General features: G+C 34.1%; 2 protein-coding genes and 1 long non-coding RNA gene across 5 annotated transcripts in view; 2 read left to right on the top strand and 1 right to left on the bottom strand.

Moving 5' to 3' along the window:
• Positions 1 to 3,604, top strand: part of LOC110657098 (serine/threonine-protein kinase ATM) — a 72,050-nt gene extending 68,446 nt beyond the window's left edge. For both annotated transcript variants that reach the window (XM_058132512.1, XM_021814163.2), the window contains exons 72-79: positions 45 to 123; positions 914 to 960; positions 1,044 to 1,143; positions 1,527 to 1,658; positions 1,746 to 1,880; positions 1,963 to 2,028; positions 2,670 to 2,813; positions 3,293 to 3,604. In XM_058132512.1, the coding sequence (XP_057988495.1) occupies positions 45 to 123; positions 914 to 960; positions 1,044 to 1,143; positions 1,527 to 1,658; positions 1,746 to 1,880; positions 1,963 to 2,028; positions 2,670 to 2,813; positions 3,293 to 3,370 (781 nt within the window). In that variant the 3' untranslated portion in view covers positions 3,371 to 3,604. The remainder of the gene's footprint in view (positions 1 to 44; positions 124 to 913; positions 961 to 1,043; positions 1,144 to 1,526; positions 1,659 to 1,745; positions 1,881 to 1,962; positions 2,029 to 2,669; positions 2,814 to 3,292) is intronic.
• Positions 3,605 to 5,688: 2,084 nt separating this feature from the next.
• On the top strand, positions 5,689 to 8,281 carry LOC110657097 (probable inactive poly [ADP-ribose] polymerase SRO5). Its single transcript, XM_021814160.2, has 5 exons — positions 5,689 to 6,500; positions 6,637 to 6,878; positions 6,978 to 7,114; positions 7,202 to 7,297; positions 7,939 to 8,281. Exons 1-5 carry the CDS (start codon positions 6,031 to 6,033, stop codon positions 7,996 to 7,998), a joined length of 1,005 nt encoding a protein of 334 aa, XP_021669852.2. The 5' UTR covers positions 5,689 to 6,030; the 3' UTR covers positions 7,999 to 8,281.
• Positions 8,282 to 16,594: 8,313 nt separating this feature from the next.
• Positions 16,595 to 20,330, bottom strand: LOC131171954 (uncharacterized). 2 transcript variants are annotated; one of them, XR_009142628.1, is made up of 3 exons: positions 19,710 to 20,329; positions 18,921 to 18,977; positions 16,595 to 18,347 (listed from the first exon to the last, which is right to left on the bottom strand). It is a non-coding gene; the product is annotated as an uncharacterized LOC131171954 (long non-coding RNA). The 2 variants fall into 2 exon arrangements; XR_009142629.1 differs by lacking the exon at positions 16,595 to 18,347 and adding an exon at positions 18,354 to 18,753 and having other exon boundaries at positions 19,710 to 20,330.
• Positions 20,331 to 20,856: the final 526 nt, after the last annotated feature.

The following is a 20,856-nucleotide window of genomic DNA, read 5'->3' as shown; positions in this document are numbered from 1 at the left end:
AGATGGTTGAGTAATGTAACCTTCTCCTGCCTATTAATTTTCAGCACAAGAAATGGTGGTGCCCATGGTCGGTATGGAATTGGAGACTGGTCATTTCTCAAATGCAGAGAGCATATATCAAATGCAAGTATCATATTCTTCTTTGATTTTTCTAAATAATAGTTCTATCTCCAATCTCCCATGAATTTGTACAAAGCTCTAGGTACGTTTGAGAACATTATGCAATTAATGAGCACCAAAAAAAGAATGCTACATCTTTCTTGTAAAAAATGCGATAATGATATTAAGAAAACCCCAATGTTCAATATTTTATTGTTATTCACAACTAATATTTAAATCATTGGATTGAAACTCTCAATGTTATGCGAGTGTTTCAATGTAAAGATTTTGTCAGCCATTAGTTTCATCAAATAAAAGTGACGTGAGGCATCCATCAAAGGGTCAAAAATAAACATAAAAAATGAACTAAATGTTACTGCATTTGAAGATTAAAAATTGCATCATGTGAATTATTTTTTAAGTAAAATTAAACACGGACCTTCTTCCTCAAGTCAAGCGACAATCTGAAAAGGAAAGAACATCAAATTAAATTTGAAGCCTCTTGTCATAATGTAATGATGATTTACCCAAATTTCATATTGTTTAATGTTTACTGATCTTCTGGAGGATTGTTATTTGTTAATTCAAAGAAAAATAACATGCCACATGTAGGACTGTCAACCTCATGTCTTCAAGTTCAAATAATTAGGTTAAGAGCTCTAAATAGGCTTTGGGGTTGGGGGCTGGTGTGTGGGTTGTTGAGAGAGCTCCATCACTGGAAGATCATCAGCCTGATACTAGTGCTGCATTAGAAGCATTGATTTTCTTTCACCTTTGACAAAATTTCTTATTTGTATGTGTGACCATGTAATAGGAAAAGGACAAGCGTAAAGCATTCCAGGAAATTTGTGAGAACTTCAGGTTTGTCCTTATTTTGAAAGGCCACCTAGTTTTAAACATTTAAGCTAACCTTTTTGAACTATTTAACTTAACATGTTACGCAGACCTGTCATGCATCACTTTTTTCTGGAGAGATTTTTGCAACCAGCTGACTGGTTTGAGAAGAGACTTGCATACACACGTAGCGTGGCTGCGAGCTCCATGGTTATTGTTCTACTCTTTCTATTACATTATTCATTATGTCTTATCTTTCAAAAATTAAGCATTGTTGTTGGCTTGTTCTCTGTTCTTTTTCTTTTCCTCTATCCAGAACAATCTTTTTCATTTATTTTTTAGCAAAGGAGCTTGTGATGATTATAGACATAAAATGTGTTGTCTTCATATGAAGAAATACTCCACTTGACATGTACTATAAGCTTGAAGAGATGGAATAGTTTACTGAAAAACTCATCTTGATAATTATTTTTAAATGTAGTTGCCTCACAATGTTACAAAATTGGAATTACCTGCATCTCTTCTTACTGAAGTAAATTAGTTCTCAATGCCACAATATTGCTGTGGTTTGTAAATTTTGGTTTAATTTTCAGGTGGGTTATATTGTTGGCCTCGGTGACAGACATTCCATGAATATCTTGATTGATCAAACCACTGCACAAGTTGTTCACATAGATCTTGGTGTTGCTTTTGAACAAGGCTTGATGCTTAAGACCCCAGAGCGGGTTTGTGTGCAGTCCTAGCATTTTCTTTCCTTTTCAGATTGTTTGCTTTATTAATAATTTCTTAGTGTCTTCTTTGAACTGTGGCAGGTTCCGTTCAGATTGACAAGAGACATAATTGATGGCATGGGTGTTACTGGAGTAGAAGGGGTCTTCAGAAGATGTTGTGAAGAAACTCTTGCTGTTATGCGAACAAATAAAGAAGCTCTACTAACCATTGTTGAAGTATAATTGCTTTGCAGAACAACATTTGAAAGTAAATTGTATTCCCTTTTATATTTCATTATAACATGTGAGTATACTGCAGGTATTTATTCATGACCCATTGTATAAATGGGCTTTATCCCCTCTAAAAGCCTTGCAGCGCCAAAAGGTATTTCTACATATCAACCTTTTCCTCTCATCTTAAGCATCTACTCTGAGTCATTAGATATATTTAAACAATATTTTCTAGGATATGCATGGATTTTCCACCTATAGTTATAAAAGTTGTTGAAACAAAAAGAACATCATACTAACGAATGAACATGGAATTTTTTTTGTCAAAACAAATTCTAAAAAATGAAAATGCAAGCGTTTGTGCAAAATAACATGGTACTTCAGAGGCCTTGTCACTTTCACAGCTTGGATCCTAGTTGTTTAGAGCAGACAACTGCTCTTGTAAAATGTGCCATACCAAAAGTCTTCGCTACTAGTTTTGACAGGACATTGTGGGAAATTTGTGGATGAAACTAGCAACGCCCGCACTCATGTATTTTTTGTCTTTGGTTAATGGTTTGCCTCTTCATGAGGGCATGTGTTTCATATAACATTCATTAATTGTTATCTTCAACTGCAATTTTTTTTTTCTATTTACTCCAGCCCAAATTGCCTTCCTGCACTACTAGGGGTTCCATATCTTTCCATATACACTTGAATTTGTTGCAATAAAGTACATTTAGTGTTTGTGAGATGACCATATTAGTGCTCATGTGATTCCTTTTTTCCCCCCTTTGTTCATTTACTGCTGATTAGGAAATGGATGATGATCTGGATACAAGTTTGGATGACTCGCAAGATGAATATGAAGGGAATAAAGATGCTGCACGTGCACTGATGCGTGTCAAGCAAAAACTAGATGGATATGAAGAAGGTGAATTGAGAAGTGTACATGGACAGGTAATTTTGACAGAAGTTTCTCTTTTTTGTATTGGTGGGTAAGTCTGGCTATAGTGTAGCTTGACTAAAACAGCCTTAGTGAAAAAATTCTGAAAGATCAGGTTATCTTGTATTGTAGTGTGATGAGAACTTCTGTACTAAAAAACTCTTTTTTCTTAGGAGTTTGTTTCAGGTCTAGTTGCATTTAATTGTGGCTTTAATCCGAGATTCCTAGATAACAATGCTGACTTTTCAAAGTTTTAGCCAGTAGGAATCTAATTTTTCGGGACGTCGAATAACATCCCACTGAAAAAGCCTAGAGAAATGTTATATGGTTTTATCTTTTGCTACTTGAAGCCACAGGGTGATCCAAGGACCCTTAATAGTTGAAGAATGAACCTGCACTATTTGGGAAGGGATCAAAATCCTTGTTTTGTTATGTACCTGAAGTCTTTTTTTGTTTAAACATACAATACAATACAAGTGGCTTGCCTTTGTAGGTTCAACAGCTCATACAAGATGCTATTGATCCAGAGCGCTTATGTCAAATGTTTGCTGGATGGGGAGCTTGGATGTAAATATGATAGCGTCTTGCCCAATCATATTGCACAGGCGGTTTTTCAGTTGTGCATAAAATCTGAGACTATATGTATTGGGCGTGATTTAGTGGGTGTATAATAACATTTTGAAGAGGTAAACCGTGTATATTTTCGAAAATATCGTATGTATGACGTTTTGTTCCTATCCCAGAATGTAAAATCCGGGTGTCTTGTGCAATCTTGTTTCAACTTGTAGTGGGATTCATCTTTTCAGTGTGCCCTCGCGTCAGTCCAGATCATTTGAATTTTTAATTTTTATGCTGTGGGATGTGTGTAGAAAAATTAGATTGGACAAACTTGGCCCTGGTCCGTATGAACATTTAAGGACACGTGAAATCTATAATTGTTTGCTATCACCGACCTACCTTACATCTTGAGACTGTGGATCATCTAGTGGGTGGGGGTCGGCCAGTTATCGACTTGGCGTGGGAATAAGATTGAGTGCAGCAACATTCAGACGGGACCGAGAGGCATAGGATATATTTCACCGGTCATCTCTTGACTTGTAGCATAATAAAATTCTTGTAATCTGAGGTAACTAGTTTTCCTGTTGATGTGAAAACTTTGTTCTGGCACTAAATGAATAAAATATTATAAATTAATTAATAATTAAAATTTATCAAGTTATTTTTTCTCATTATTGGCGCTTGATTAACGTTTGTTCATGGTTCTCATTCCAAATCAACAATATGAATATGAATGAACTAATTCTGCAAATAATAGAAATTCAAATGTTGTCTAAGTTCAATGAATTTTTGCACATTTTTATGAAAGGAAAACGCAAGAAAAAGAAACAATAATAACTATCTGATTTATTTTGTTGTCGAGAAAAAAGAGATTAGATCTCTGGCAAATAAAGAAGCTTCAACATTAAAAATAATTTTTTTTTTTTATGTTTACTTTTTGAAGTTACGAAAATGACATAATTTGAGGATAGAAATGGTAAGAAAATTTTGTGAGAGTTGAGTAGATGCAACAGGAGAGAACAGTGAGAAAATTTTGAGAGAAAAAGGATGAGAGAAAAATAAAGTAATAGTAATTTGTTAAATTTTAAATGTAAATTAATTTATAATATTCTATTTATTTAGTATCAAAATAAAGAAATTACATCAGCAAGTTAATATTTGTTTAATATTTAAGAATATGTTATAAATTAAAATTTAGAAAAAGCCTAAAATTGTGAGACATGTGAAATTTAGCTGGAGGCGCATGGCCAATTTGATTCCTTCTTCAACCATTTTAAGAAATTGGGCAATGCAAATTGCGTGCTATGAATTTCAATTGGGATTTTGAGCTGTTGTCTGTTCAATAATTCCGTTATTGGTATAATACAGCTCCCATAAATATTGTATCCGTCATTGCATTTGTGTCAAAGACGCGTATGGTCCAAATTATAATTTACTTTTATTAAAAAGACGTGTATTATTTGAAGACATAGGAAAGTTAATGCTTCTGCCTTTGTCTCCAAGCCATACCTAATGAACCTCAGCTAGCCTCGACTAGTTTTGGATAAGGAACAGAATTCAACTATCATGAGGCATCCATTTTTTTAGCTGTGGGCTTCCTAACAAAAATTTCTATTAAAATTGAGAGTGAGGACAAAAAAAAGTACCCATTTGGCTGTTACAAAATTCAAGATAATTTATATTTACAAATAAATATACTTTATGAATAAATTTATAGGTATTTATTGTAAAACAATGACAATAATTATATAATTTATTACAAAAATAAATAAATATTTTATACTATTGCATTTTAAATGAGCTTAAAAAATAAAAAAAAATTAATAATTTTAATATGATTAAACTGTAATAAATACGAAACAATTAACTTAATCCACAAAAAAAATTAACTTAATCCCCAATATATAAGAATCAACTTTATCTCTACCGTATTGCTTTTACAAAAATGAAAACATATACCTATATTTGGCAATATTGGATTAGATTGTTGAGGTTGAGGAATGTACTTACTCATTTAATTATTTTATTATTATAAATAAAATTTTTTAAAAAAATGCAAACTAATTTTTTTTTTATTATTTACGTAAATAATCCTTCACAAAATAATAGACGTATTATATAATTACTCCCAAGGGTGCCGCCTTTTTTTCACGCTGAATGCCTGAAACGACGGGCCAAAAACTATTAGCGCCGCACCGCCATACGGAAATAGTAATAATTATTATTAAAAAATAATTAAAAAAAAAAGGCGGTTTCGTTAAATTTTCAGCTGCCAGCCGCCAACTGTTATATATATGCAAGTTGCCTCCCTCGTTCCTCTTCCTCTTCTTCTTCTTCTCCAAGCAATCTCTACGCTCCAGTCCATATACCCATTCAAATACTTCCCGCACAAATCTCACACCATTTCTTCATCACCCTGTGCAAGTTTCCATTGTTTTCTCTGTTTTTTTTTTTTTTTTTGCTTCTTTTGATCCAGGCTTTTCAGCTGTTTGTCTTTGAATTGGTTGCGTAGAAATGTATTACTTGTGGTTCTGTTCTTTGGTAGCGTAGGATTTGGTTTCATTGATTCCATTCCCGTAAATATTCTTTTATTTTTTATTATTTTGTATATAGTACTCGTTGATTCAAGTGGGAAATACAAGTGGGATCGCTCATAATTTTTTTTTTTTTTTAATGGATTTAAGCTCGGACAAGGCTGATGAGCAAACTGAGAGTTTTAGCTCTGATTTAGAATCCGTCCATGATGATCTAGAGTCAGTCATTTCTAATGGAGAAAGTGCCAGTTATGGTCAGTTTACCGAATTGGTTCGACTTTTTGAGGGAGACAGGATGCATGATCTCATCATTCGAAGGTTTCTTTCGGGTTTGGGTTCGATCGGCGAATTTACCACAGTCTTCGCCGTTCACAGGAACACGTATTCTGGCATCATGGGGCAAGCCAGGATGCAATCGTTTCAAATTTTCGTAAAAGCAATGGAGAAGCAGCGCGGTGGTAATGCAAATGTGAAGTATGCTTGGTTTGGCGCTACAGCAGACGAGATATGCAACATAATGAAGAATGGTTTTGGTGGCCAGATTAATGACAATAATGGATTATATGGATATGGCATCTATCTTTGCCCGGATAATTCTCCTCTTGAAGTGTAAGCAGATGCTTTCCTTTATTATTATTATTTTTAAAAAAAATCTCTATTGCTTCTGTTTTTGTTCCCTTTTTTCAACTCTTTATGTTAAGGGAAGTGCTGCGCAATTAGTCCCGAGGTTTTTTTTTTTTGGCAGTGTGAAGCATATGAGGGAAGGTAATGATGGTCTACGCCATTTGTTGTTGTGCCGCGTTATACTGGGTACCATGGAAGTTGTGCATCCTGGTTCTGAGCAGTTTCATCCGAGTTCTGAGGAGTTTGATTCGGGGATAGACAATGTTTCATCTCCCAAGAAGTATATTGTGTGGAGTAACCACATGAACACCCACATTTTGCCCGAGTTTGTTGTTAGTTTCAAGGCTCCTTATTCTTTGAAGGGTAGGCAATTGAGCATTCTGTTGTTTGATGATGTGTTTAGTTTTGATAGCTGTGTGATGAGATTTTTTGGATCATATATTCTGGTTGCTTGATGTGCAGGGTTCTTTAGGGTTCCAGAATCTGGAGGGACACCAACTTCACCATGGATGCCATTTCCAGCTCTTATTGCTGCACTATCAAAGTTCCTGCCTCCTACTACTGTTGGTGTACTTGCCAAGTACCATAAAGATCACAAAGTAAGTTGCATTTGTTTTTGTACAACAAACTTTAGGGGAAATTTTGTAATTCAGTATGATCTCATATCTAGAACTTGTGCTCTGCAGGAAAACATAATTTCTAGGCAAGAACTAGTACAGCGAGTGAGACAATTAGTCGGGGACAAGTTGTTGGCTTCTGTTATCAAATCGTTTAGAACCAAGGTATGACACATCTTCCATTCAAATAGTTGCCTTCTCATGCTTAATATTGTATATTTTCACAATGTTTATGTTGCTTTGAGGAATATGATGTGGGGCAAACAATAATTGAAAGCATAACAATAGGTGTATTAGAATAGAGGATTGATACTGGTTTTGAAGGTATGTTCCTGCATATCTGTTGTAATTCATGATGCACCTCTGTTATAATTGCTCATTATCATGGTTCCCATTTTACTGATAATTGCTAAAATCGATGGGAATTTTTTTTTTTTTTTTTTTTTTTTTTTTAGTATTTTCACGTGGCAAGGCAAATAAAATCTTCCCTTGCTTGCAAAGTGTCCATTAGATATATTTTTGCTATAGCAAGTATGCTTAATCTTATTTGGACATGAGGAAATTGCAGAACAAAATGTTCTGGTTCACTTGATTCTTTGTTTTCACACATTCATTCTGGGCTCCTTTCTTTGGTGGATGTCATTTGTACACATGATTCTGTACTCTGTTACTAGTATATTTACATTTCTGGTCTCTCCTCCATAAACCCCTCCCCCCACCCACAACCCAAATAAATAAATAAATAAATGTTCAAATCTTGTTTGAATCAATCTAATTGATGCAAAATGCACGTTATTGTTGTCCAGAAAGCTAAAGGATCAAGCAGTTCTAAGCAAGCAATAGGAGGTGGGAATCATGTGAATTGAGATGAGATCAGAGACATCGTGGACGGCTAGATTATGGCAATTTGCAATCCTGAAGAGGAAGGAGAAGGCTAATAAAACTGACATGAACTAAAAGATAATCCAAAAGGAAACAGCAGTTCAGGATCCAGCAGCTGCCATGGGCTATTTTTGGGGGTCTAATATTAGTGCAGAGAGTAGTATGTGTAGAATACAGATCTTTTTTTAGATCACTATATTGTTGTGGAATTTGAAATGTATTGTCAGCAATATGTGAAAAAATAAAGAATAAACTTCTTTGGTGGAATTGCTTATTGATCTTTTTATTGTTGGTTGTTTTTCTTTTCTTTTTTTTTTTTTTTGTTCTTGATGGCAATAACTGCAGAACAATCAGTTCAGTTGATAAATGCCACTCTTGGTGTAACCTATCTTACAGACTAAAAATTGATCATTGGGCCTCAAATTGGACTTGGCATTATTAAAGTCCAACCTTTTGGGCTTCATATTTCCTGGCTACTGGCTACATGCTCCACTGGAAATTGGACAAGTGGAACTGTTACATATGAAAGTGGGCTTAGGGTCACTCAGCTTATGTGCACATTAGTTTCTTTGTTCTATGTCATTCAATTTAAGGCCTATTCGAACCTGGTCCATGTTCAGCTCCAGCTCCAGCTCCACAAACAATTCTACTGTTTAAAGTTGGTCGTCCAGGTTCAGCTCCATAATCAATGTTTGGATTTTCAGTTTCTCTTCTTCTACTTTTTTTTTACCTAATGCTAAATTTGTTTCCAAATGGAGAAGAAATAATATTACACTAACAGCATGTTTGGCATTAAGTTTTAAAGGCTGAAAGTGTTTTTCTGAATAAAAGTATACTTTTAAATGCCGTTGAAAAAAGTATTTTTAAAAAAATTATTTTAATATTTTTATTATTAAAATTTATTTAATTAATTTTTAATTATTTTTTAATACTTTCTACCTAGCATATTTAAAAAAAATGACTTTTTCAATAACAGTTTCAACAGGCCTTAAATGAGTAGGGGGATTGAATATATAAAAAATGTTGATAGAAATTTCCTCTCTCTATTATCCTGTAGAATATCTTTGAAAGGAAAGGTAATGTTTCCATTTCTGAAACTATAGTCTATAGGTAATGTTTGTGATCTGTTTGCTGAGAAGGAGATGGTCCACAACATGGCTTTATCATCGACAACTTGAACCTAATCATGCATTGCATTGTGATTCCAAATGAAAGGAAAACAATTCCTCAACATTACAGTCCATACCTACATTATTATGTCAACTTCTTATTGACAAATTACTATTAGGATATTCTTCAATAAATAAAATCATATCAATTCTATTGTTTTAGGTGAAATTAATTAATTAATAATAATAATAATAATAATAATAATAATAATACCAGAATTAATTAATTTACAGAGCGTATGTTGTAAAATAATATTTTCTCTTATGATCATGAATGAAACTTGAATATATCCTTCCAGAATTTGCAAAGGTAGAGTATTGTATTTTCTCTTCAGAAAATAATATTTTCTATATATTGAGCCTTCTAATTTCTTGAGATTCCTTTATTTTCTTTGTTTTTCCTATTAAGATAATAATGTCATAGTTGCAGAATTGCACCTATTCCAGCTTGATGTGAATTAATGAGTTTATTATGAGTTTGAAAATAATATTTTCTATATAGGTTTTATAATATATAAGGAAATTCAGAGAAATACTTTTCTTTTCATATGGATTTTTCTTTTTTTATTTTCTTTTTATAATAATTACATTAATTTTTTTTAATTAATATCTTAAAAATAAAAATAATTATTATAAAATTTATAGACCACTGCTTCACTTTTTCATGTAGTTTTTAAATCTTTTTTTTTATTTTTTTAGTCATTTTTTTGTAATAATTAGTTCATATATTTTTATTAATTGATGACTTTCTAGAAAAATCAATGAATTGTAAAATTCATAAAAAAAAAGTATAAATTTATATTAATAAATTTATTGTTCACCTTTAAATTTATAATAAGAGCTATGAAATAAATATTCATAATTTATTTTTTTTATATTTCCTAGCTATCTGATTATATTTCAAGTTCTATCTTAAATTTTGTTTAATATTAGCACATAACATGCTATAAAAAAAGTTAATCGACTAAAATAATAGTAAATTAATTACTATTTTAATTAACAAGAAATTCTATATTTATTACCTTTTACATAATAATTTATTTATATAAATATTATTTATTTATATAAAGTAGACAATTTTTTTTTCTTATCTTATCACATGGCATGCTATAAAAAGAAGTTAATCTATAAAAGTAATAGCAAGTTAATTACTATTTAAATTAATAAGAAATTCATATTTATTACCTTTTACATAATAATTAATAAAAAAATTTCACTAGAAATTACTCAACTATTTTACAATTGATTTTCCTTTCTTAATTAATAAATTAATTTTCACATGCTTTAATAAGAAATTCTCCAACTAATTCTTAGCTGATTTCTTTTCTTTTCTTAATTAATAAATGAGTTTTTACCTCTTTTAATAAGAAATTCCTTAACTAATTCTTAGCTGATTTCTTTTCCTTTCCTGATTAATCAATTAATTTTCATCCATTTCAATGGGAAATTTCTCAATTACTCTTAGCTGATTTTCCTTAATTAATAAATTAATTTTTAACCATATAAAAATTATTTTCTTTAATTGTTTGTAAATGCAGATATGATTATATATATATATATATATATTGTCACGACCCAACCTATGGGCCGGACCGGTACTAGAACCTGGGCCAGCCTAAAGCCCCCGAGGCCCGTAGTAAGCCTAACTATTCCTCAACCCATGAGTAGGCCCATAATTTAAGCCCAATATGCATATGAAATAATTTAAATTAAGCTGGTATAACTTTATTTCAGGCCAACTTAGCTCGGTAATTATCAGAAACTAAAATTAGGGGAGCCCAGCTCAACCCTGTTACACCATTTACAAACTATTTAAAAACTCATAAAAAATTTTCATTTGTTAATACAAAAACTTAAGTTCATGCAATCACTGACAGGATTAATGCTACTACTAGTACATGCGGAGTTCTAAATTACAAATTTAGATAATAATAATACAATTAAGTAATCTTTTCATAACTCGTGAGGAAAGGGACAGTTATTCGAAAAATGTCTCTCCTCGTGGCTGGAAAAATATTGAACAGGAGTAAGCGTTCGACTCAGAGAGTAAAATATCAATTTTAACCATAATCTCTATAACTATCTAAAGCTAATGCACCCTGAAGAGTGAAATGCAACATCGGCAACATTTTCACATCATAACAGCAAAAAGGTAATTTGGAGCACTCACGCACCCAGTAATATCAATCATAATATATATGGGAGCTGATCCCTATCTGACTCTCTTAATTCTAACTGTACAAAGAACTCGATTCGACTTCCACTTAATAACCAAATCGGGGTCCCAGCGAAGAACTCAAGCCATGTCTACCCCGAAGGACCGGGTCCCAGCGAAGATCTCAAGCCGTGTCTACCTGTCCTATCCATAGTCCACACCACATTACACGTACGCCAACGCACGCACACTGCTCCAAATTACCACAACAACACACATGGTACTTTCACAGTTATGAATGCAACATAAAACGTGCCTAGAATTTAACTACATAGATACATACATATAAGTGATGCATGGGCATGCTTGAACATATAATAATAGTGAAATTACAATTAAAATTAATATTTTACTCATAGTACACCGATGACTATTGTGGCTGCTGGATGCAGAAAAATAGCTGACCTCGATCACCTAATAATTAAATTATAAATTATTAGTACTAAGTTAGAATAAAACTCTAAAGAGGCAATAGACAGCCTAATTTATGCCGAAAATCCGGCAGAGTTTCCCCTATACCTGGGATCTACCCAACCTGCAAAAAGGCTCAAATAACACTTCTAAATTCAACTCATATCTCATTATCATCATATGGCCCCTCCTGGGCCCTCCAAACCAAGCAATACTCAAAACCTTAAAAATTACGTTTTAGTCCCTATAATTGACATTTTGTAAAAATCTACTCAAACAAGCTCTAAAAATTCTAAAATTTTGCCCCGCGGTCCTTAATAATATTATAAGGCTATTGCAAAATAAATTGTAATTTTCTAATCACCCATGAATATTTTACTCAAAAATATCACTCAATTTCATAAGTTTCCAATAGCTAACATATTCTTAATTCAACCCAATTTAATATTCACATATTTAAACCTCCATCCTCAAGCTTCAACCAATCATATAAAATTTAAATATCTTAATTTCAAATAATCTTATATGCCCATATACTAAAAATCTAACTAAAATCCATCTATATTTCTCAAAAATATTTTACAATCATTCAAAAATTCAATAATCACCATAGAATATTTCCAAATAATTTTACTTTCATCATATATTTTTCTTAGAATTTTTCTCCAATTTTTCCTGTTTAAGAAATACTGTATTTATACTCCACAGACAGAGAAATAATAAAAATTGTCTTACCCGAAGTTTATCTGTGTCTCAAAAATTTCAAAAATTTATGAGGAAGCCTCTGGAAGTCGAATCATCTCCATAGCCCACCGGAGCCACCGCCGGAACCACTGCGCACGGTGGTTGGCCGTCTGTCGCCGGCGACATTTTCCGGATCTGATCATACCACCATGTTCCTCTCCTCTTCCTCAGTCCATAGGTGGTCTCGGATCGTCGATCCAACGGTCGGATCGTCGTAGATCTGACGAAAAAGCTTGAAAAACCCGAAACTTCTCTTCTCCATATCTCACTCATCCAACCTCCATTTGCTTCAAAATTTGTGTCAAAAGAAAGCTCTCGGAACAAGCTTTCCAACGCCACCGGAATCGCCTCGATCGGACGTCGGACGAAGCTGGAATCGCGTCGGAAAGCCGCTGCCCACTGTGTGCGTGTTTTCTCTCTCTTCTCCCTCTCTTCCCGCCGTTTCTGGTGGTCTGGCAGTCGCCGGAGGGTCGCCGGCCGATGGGGAGCCGCTTCGGAGGTCGCCGGCCGGTCACCGGAGAAAGGAAGAAGAAGAAGAGAGGGAGAAGAGGAGAAAAGGGAGGATAGGGGGGGGGGGGGTTCCTCCTCCCATTTTTGAATAAATTTTTTTTTTTTTATATAAAAGGCTGTGATGTTGGGAAACCACGTGATGTGGGAAACCTTGTCCACACGCCAAATCCCATCATTCAAATTTTTTTTTTTTTTGGATGTTACATTCTTCCCCCCCTTAAGAAAAATTCGTCCTCAAATTTTCAAATAAACCAGAGAGAAGGAAAAGAAGATTATTAGAACAAGCACAATCATTACTCCTCCAGCTATGCAGAAATTGATAAAACATTTATTTTTCAAACGCTTCGTATATTATATATGACATCCTACTGTTCACTGATTCTACTATAGTGTCCTATTTGTCATCATCTCTTTCTAGAGGGCTTTTATCTTGTAACTATTCATTGACCATTTTTCTGACATTTCAAGTATTCGCTATATCTCACTGTTTTTGACTTGATGTCTCATAACTTTAATCAACTTTGGTGCTTACCTCACTTTTATTATGCCCCAACATGTCTCTTGGTGACTTCAGTCCTCATTCCTTTGTTTCAATAATCTCTGTTTTCTCCAATGACATAATTTATGTTCCTTATTTCATGGTATCCTATAAATAACTTTCCTGTAGCACCTAATCTAGGCATGTTGTTCGAGATCTTCACTCTTCTTATGACCTCAGTGGTCAATACCTATAAATCTTCTCACTCCCATGATACTTCAAATTTTTAATCTCTTGTGTCATTACTAAGGTACTTAGACCAACCTCTATCCATCTTATGTAACTAGTCAGGTAGAGTCTCCTCCAAGGGCCAAGTGTATCATTTATCAACATTGGAAAGTAAATTGGGTCTCTCCTTCTAGGTAACAAAAGTGTTTATATTCCCTGACAACTCAATCCAATACGACTTTATCAATTCTCACTCCTTCTTTGGGATGGAAATATCTAGACTTCTTTCTATAGCTTCTCAGCATGTGGCCTACTTCTGACACATTGGCACTCAGATCGAGGCTCTACTAATCCTTTAATCTATCATCTCATAATAACTTGTTTTAAACATCTCTTAGTGTGTTCCTAGCATACCTATTCCTCCTTATCCTCATCATTATAACTAGCTCTACCGAGCTTTCTTCCTATCCTTTGGATCTTATCCACTTCCTTTTCCTATTTCTGCTATTGTTGATATCCTTTCAACCTACTGTACTTATTCCTAAATCTTAATCCTATTTCACCCTTACACCTTTTTCCTTCAAGGATGTTCATCCCATCATCAACTTTAACTTTCATCTTATTTCTGAGTCTTATCTTTATTACTAGTTCTATTACTTTGGGAATTCTAACCTTACAGTTTACTCCTTACCAACACATTCTTCGCCTTTTGTAACACTTATAATTAACCATAGAAAATTCTTTTTTTGTATCCCCTTTTTCCAACTTAACTATCAGAACATTATCACTCCCCACCAGCCTCAGTAGGAAATTGCTCATCCTGGATGGATAGGAGCCCTTGAAACTATGAGTTCCATCCAAACTAAAACTGCTGTGGGAAATGTGTGCCATGCCTTAATTCTAAACAAAATACTTTATGTGTTCATTCTCCTTAATATAATCACATATACTGCCTATAACTTTCCAAATTTCAACCTCAACTTTTCCCATTAGTAACAATTTCATCTATTGAAATTCATCCATAAATAGTACTTCCTCTAGCTCATAATTTAAAACGGTTGCAAGCCTTGGTAGCTAACTCCATTTGACTCCTGTCACTATTCTGATCGTCCTTTCATACTTAACACTAGGTATGTACTTACTGTCATTCTCATATCAGGAAATTATGTATGAATTGGTGCCTACCAAACTCTCAAATAACTAGGTCTCCTTGACTCAGTCTCTGTTCCTTATATAACCTTCTAGAACCAAAAGCACAAACTAAACTTGAAAAGAAAGAAAAATACTCTTATATTCAACTACGCTCGATTGTCCATATAATAATGTTTAACCTATGTTTCTTGGTCTTTCTCTTTAAATTTCATCATCTCCTAGCACAATTGTGCTCTACCCATAATGCATCATCTGCATGAACCCTTTACCGTACCATTGTCCTTCCTGATATAATATTTTATAATTTATTAACTTTACTTATACTCGACCTATGATTCATATCTATCATCGTTTATATTGTGCCCTTAACTTTTGTTGATTCCTGAAAGATTTTCTCTTACTAATAGATTCTTCCAACACTAATTCCACCCTTATCTATGGTCATTAATTTGATGCTTGAACTTTCTAGTGATTTATAACCACCCAGACTTGTCACTTCTCGTTCTACCGCTATTGTTGTTCTGTCATCATTGCTTCACTGCGAAGTGATTTTGTTGATCACACTAACAATGCTTGCCTGACATTCATAATGAACCTCTACTATCTCCTCACTATTTCAAAAGTTTAACCTAAAACCTATGTGTCATTGTCTATAATTCTTTCCACTCATCATACCTATTCGATCCCTTAGATTAACTTTTATTCAACTTACTACTTACTAACTTCTTTTTCTCTGCCTAATTAGATAGTTCGCAATATCATCGCACACCGTCTACTTTTTGCTCATTATTATTGTATTCCTTGCCTAATCTTCTTGATACTGTTAACAAGTTAAAAGAATCTTGCCCCATTACTATCCACTTCACTTTAGAAATAGGGAATAAATAAAGTATGATCCAATCATGTAACTCCAAGCTCTATATTTTAGCCCTTGTCACAATCTCAACTACATCATGCTATGAGTATCACATTACTAGATTCCACACCTCTATCACTATTCCTACTAATATGGTCCCATTTTGGGTTCTCCATCCTTGTCATTCACCTTGCCAAGAATAACACTTAGCTTACCCTATATCTTAACTTTGTTCCTTTTGTTACGCGCCCTTCAGGTTGTCCTTTTATTTATTTCCTTTGTCTTATCCAAAATAGAACTTGGCTATTCTATCCCTGGTTCCATTCTTCTTCCTAACATGACAGCTTTACTTACTAATTATATCTTTCAGAGTCTCTATCACGTTATCACATATCTGTGCTACTCAGATTTGGTCCTTTGACTACTTTAGCTAGTACTTCCACTGGCATTTAGATTATATTGCATCTGGCACCCATTGTCCAAACCTTCATTCTGCACTTTCTCTATCCATTGGCCTTCTATAATTTATCTTCGCTATTTTATTTCTCTTAACACTATTATAATTAGATTATACTATTGTTTTGAATAATATAAAGTTAGAAAGGAACTTAGGAAATTGCAGTCGTACCTTTATTGTATGATTTCTATTCTTATCCTTTAGCTTACATAATACCCTTACTACCTCGAGAACTGATTCTGCAGTAATTTTATTTATTTATTTATTTATTTATTTATTATTATTATTATTATTATTATTATTATTATTATTATTATTATTATTATTATTATTATTATTATTATTATTATTTTCCATGTTTACTCAATTAGCCAAAACTTAAGATTCTGGGCACCCAAACTCGTCATCCAATTCAAAGGATTTACATCCATCTTGATCTGATTATATATGATTCCTATAATAGAACTTGTATCTTATGTAGGATACCCGAGCCAACTACTCTCTACCACACTCTACAGTCCCATCTGAGGCACTATTTTGTTGGTCACCATTATTAGTAATAACCTTCGATCCCTCCTAAAAAGATAGGACTATACCCTAACTTGCTGCAATAAAGGTACTACATTTACCACCTTGCTCAAAACCATGTCAATTAATGTCTCTCTTATCATATCATAGCTCTGTGAATCATAAATTCATAGTTTCGACCTTCTCTAGGTAGTAGAGTTATACTTTACACCTTGCTAATACACACAAGGTATTCTATTCTCACTAAATTCTAAGCAAAACATCTATCGTTCTGCAAAAACCATCCAAAATTCCATACCGAAGACTAGATGGTCTCACTCTATAGGTGTCACCTTTACTTTGCAACTAGTCCGAAACCTCCGGTCTGATGGCAACTCTTACTGTAACTCTAGCTCATGCTAGGGTAACTGAGTCACTGACTCTAGTTACCACTCAACTGTGACCTTTCAATATTCTAACTCTAGACCCCTAACTAGGAGTTCCCAACTCTTCTGCAAATATAGAACTCTGTTCTGGCATAACTGTACCAAAACAGAAGCCATCTCAGACACCCTCATTATGGAGCACCACGGGGATGCACGCAGCTCTACACAATAATCTCATGTCAGTACTGTAATCTGCAGGTTACAGAGCAGACATCGAGAACATTGTATAGTTACTACGATATGTCCTGACAGACTAGGTCTCCCAATTTCTTATATCTCTTGAATTTTCTATTATCATAAACTTATTCTGACTGGGTCATCCACTGATGACTGCCAGCAGTGGTATCCTCATCCTTATCTAGGGCAACTGTACTTTCAAGACTCACCTTTATGTAGTCGTGCCTTACACAAAATGGGCACACCATTTAAACCCATACAGACAGAAACATAACATTTCTTGGAGTACGTATCCTCATGACAGACCTCAACATGTCTGCTAACTTTGTTTCACATTTCTATGTACTCCATGAAAATTAAGACACTAACTGAGGTACTCTTATATTTCCCGAGGTATAACGCAGAATCTAGAAGCAAGGAATTACAGAAAAAGACGAAACAGAATCCTATACTCCGCATGTAACATCCTAACAAGACTCCTTTTACACTCCCAAGTATTTTATTTCCCATGAATCTAGAGCCTAAGCTCTGATACCAACTTTGTCACGACCCAACCTATGGGCCGGACCGGCACTAGAACCTGGGCCAGCCTAAAGCCCCCGAGGCCGGTAGTAAGCCTAACTATTCCTCAACCCATGAGTAGGCCCATAATTTAGGCCCAATATGCATATAAAATAATTTAAATTAAGCTGTTATAACTTTATTTCAGGCCAAATTAGCCCAGTAATTATCAGAAACTAAAATTAGGGGAGCCCAGCTCAACCCTGTTACACCATTTACAAACTATTTAAAAACTCATAAAAAATTTTCATTTGTTAATACAAAAACTTAAGTTCATGCAATCCCTGACAGGATTAATGCTACTACTAGTACATGCGGAGTTCTAAATTACAAATTTAGATAATAATAATACAATTAAGTAATCTTTTCATAACCTGTGAGGAAAGGGACAAGTTATTCTGAAAAATATCTCCTCCTGTGGCCTGGAAAAATATTGAACAGGAGTAAGCGTTCGACTCAGAGAGTAAAATATCAATTTTAACCATAATCTCTATAACTATCTAAAGCTAATGCACCCTGAAGAGTGAAATGCAACATCGGCAACATTTTCACATCATAACAGCAAAAAGGTAATTTGGAGCACTCACGCACCCAGTAATATCAATCATAATATATATGGGAGCTGATCCCCTATACAGCTCTCTTAATTCTAACTGTGCCAGCGAAGAACTTAGCTCGGACTTCCACTTAATAACCAAATCGGGGTCCCAGCGAAGAACTCAAGCCGTGTCTACCCCAAAGGACCGGGTCCCAGCGAAGATCTCAAGCCGTGTCTACCCGTCCTATCCATAGTCCACACCACATCACACGTACGCCAACGCACGCACACTGCTCCAAATTACCACAACAAAACACATGGCACTTTCACAGTTATGAATGCAACATAAAATGTGCCTAGAGTTTAACTACATAGATACATACATATAAGTGATGCATGGGCATGCTTAAACATATAATAATAGTGAAATTACAATTAAAATTAATATTTTACTCACAGTACACCGATGACTATTGTGGCTGCTGGATGCAGAAAAATAGCTGACATCGATCACCTAATAATTAAATTATAAATTATTAGTACTAAGTTAGAATAAAACTCTAAAGAGGCAATAGACAGCCTAATTTATGCCGAAAATCCGGCAGAGTTTCCCTTATACCTAGGACCTACCCAACCTGCAAAAAGGCTCAAATAACACTTCTAAATTCAACTCATATCTCATTATCATCATATGGCCCCTCCTGGGCCCTCCAAACCAAGCAATACTCAAAACCTTAAAAATTACGTTTTAGTCCCTATAATTGACATTTTGTAAAAATCTACTCAAACAAGCTCTAAAAATTCTAAAATTTTGCCCCGCGGTCCTTAATAATATTATAAGGCTATTGCAAAATAAATTGTAATTTTCTAATCACCCATGAATATTTTACTCAAAAATATCACTCAATTTCATAAGTTTCCAACAGCTAACATATTCTTAATTCAACCCAATTTAATATTCACATATTTAAACCTCCATCCTCAAGCTTCAACCAATCATATAAAATTTAAATATCTTAATTTCAAATAATCTTATATGCCCATATGCTAAAAATCTAACTAAAATCCATCTATATTTCTCAAAAATATTCTACAATCATTCAAAAATTCAACAATCATCATAGAATATCTCCAAATAATTTTACTTTCATCATATATTTTTCTTAGAATTTTTCTCCAATTTTTCCTGTTTAAGAAATACTGTATTTATGCTCTACAGACAGAGAAATAATAAAAATTGTCTTACCCGAAGTTTATCTGTGTCTCAAAAATTCCAAAAATTTATGAGGAAGCCTCTGGAAGTCGAATCATCTCCATAGCCCACCGGAGCCACCGCCGGAACCACCGCGCACAGTGGTCGGCCGCCGGTCGCCGGCGACATTTGCCGGATCTGATCATACCACCATGTTCCTCTCCTCTTCCTCAGTCCATAAGTGGTCTCAGATCGTCGATCCAACAGTCGGATCGTCGTAGATCTGACGAAAAAGCTTGAAAAACCTGAAACTTCTCTCCTCCATATCTCACTCATCCGACTTCCATTTGCTTCAAAATTGGTGTCAAAAGAAAGCTCTCGGAACAAGCTTTCCAACGCCACCGGAATCGCCTCGATCGGACGTCGGACGAAGCCGGAATCGCGCAGGAAAGCCGCTGCCCACTATGCGCGCGTTTTCTCTCTCTTCTCCCTCTCTTGCCGCCGTTTCTAGTGGTCTGGCCGTTGCCGGAGGATCGCCGGCCGGTGGGGAGCCGCTTGGGAGGTCGCTAGCCGGTCACTGGAGAAAGGAAGAAGAAGAAGAGGGGGAGAAGAGGAGAGAAGGGAGAATGGGGGGTTCCTCCTCCCGTTTTTGAATAAATTTTTTTTTTTTTATATATAAAAAGTCTGCTGTGACAGTGGGAAACCCACTGTCACACGCCAAATCCCATCATTCATTTTTTTTTTCTGGATATTACATATATATATATATATATATATATAATTCTTTAATTATTTTTTCTTACCTGTATTAATAGAAAAAAATTGATTTCCTATATGCATAAGATTATTGCATATTAATTAATCTGAAATTAATTTAACATTTAACAATTCCTTCTAAAAAAATAAAAAAAGAATCATTATTTTCTTAACATAGTTCACATTTATATCATTTTCTTTTCTTCTTTATAAATTCAGAACATATTATTTTTAGTTAATATAATTTTGACATATATAAAATAGGTCATAAAAATAAGATATAGAGTAATTAATTAAAAAATAAGAAAATATTTTTAAATATGTTAATATATATTTCAATAATAGAATAATTACAATTAAGTATATAAAATATATTATTAATTATTATACAAAGCATAACAATTTATATGTATAAAAAGATGAATACAAGTTGAGAAATAAAATT

The sequence above is a fragment of the Hevea brasiliensis genome, chromosome 13 (assembly GCF_030052815.1).
Source record: "Hevea brasiliensis isolate MT/VB/25A 57/8 chromosome 13, ASM3005281v1, whole genome shotgun sequence".
Taxonomy (NCBI): Eukaryota; Viridiplantae; Streptophyta; class Magnoliopsida; order Malpighiales; family Euphorbiaceae; genus Hevea; species Hevea brasiliensis.
Note: the sequence above shows the minus strand (reverse complement) of the source record. Positions and strands in the feature narration are given on the sequence as shown.

What these genes read in the sequence shown, in the direction of transcription:
- LOC110657097 (XM_021814160.2), top strand. Translation starts at nt 6,031, where the DNA reads ATGGATTTAAGCTCGGACAAGGCTGATGAGCAAACTGAGAGTTTTAGC. An exon ending in AGTACCATAAAGATCACAAA is followed by an intron (nt 7,115 to 7,201) that starts GTAAGTTGCATT and finishes TGTGCTCTGCAG; the next exon opens with GAAAACATAATTTCTAGGCA. An exon ending in TCAAATCGTTTAGAACCAAG is followed by an intron (nt 7,298 to 7,938) that starts GTATGACACATC and finishes ATTGTTGTCCAG; the next exon opens with AAAGCTAAAGGATCAAGCAG.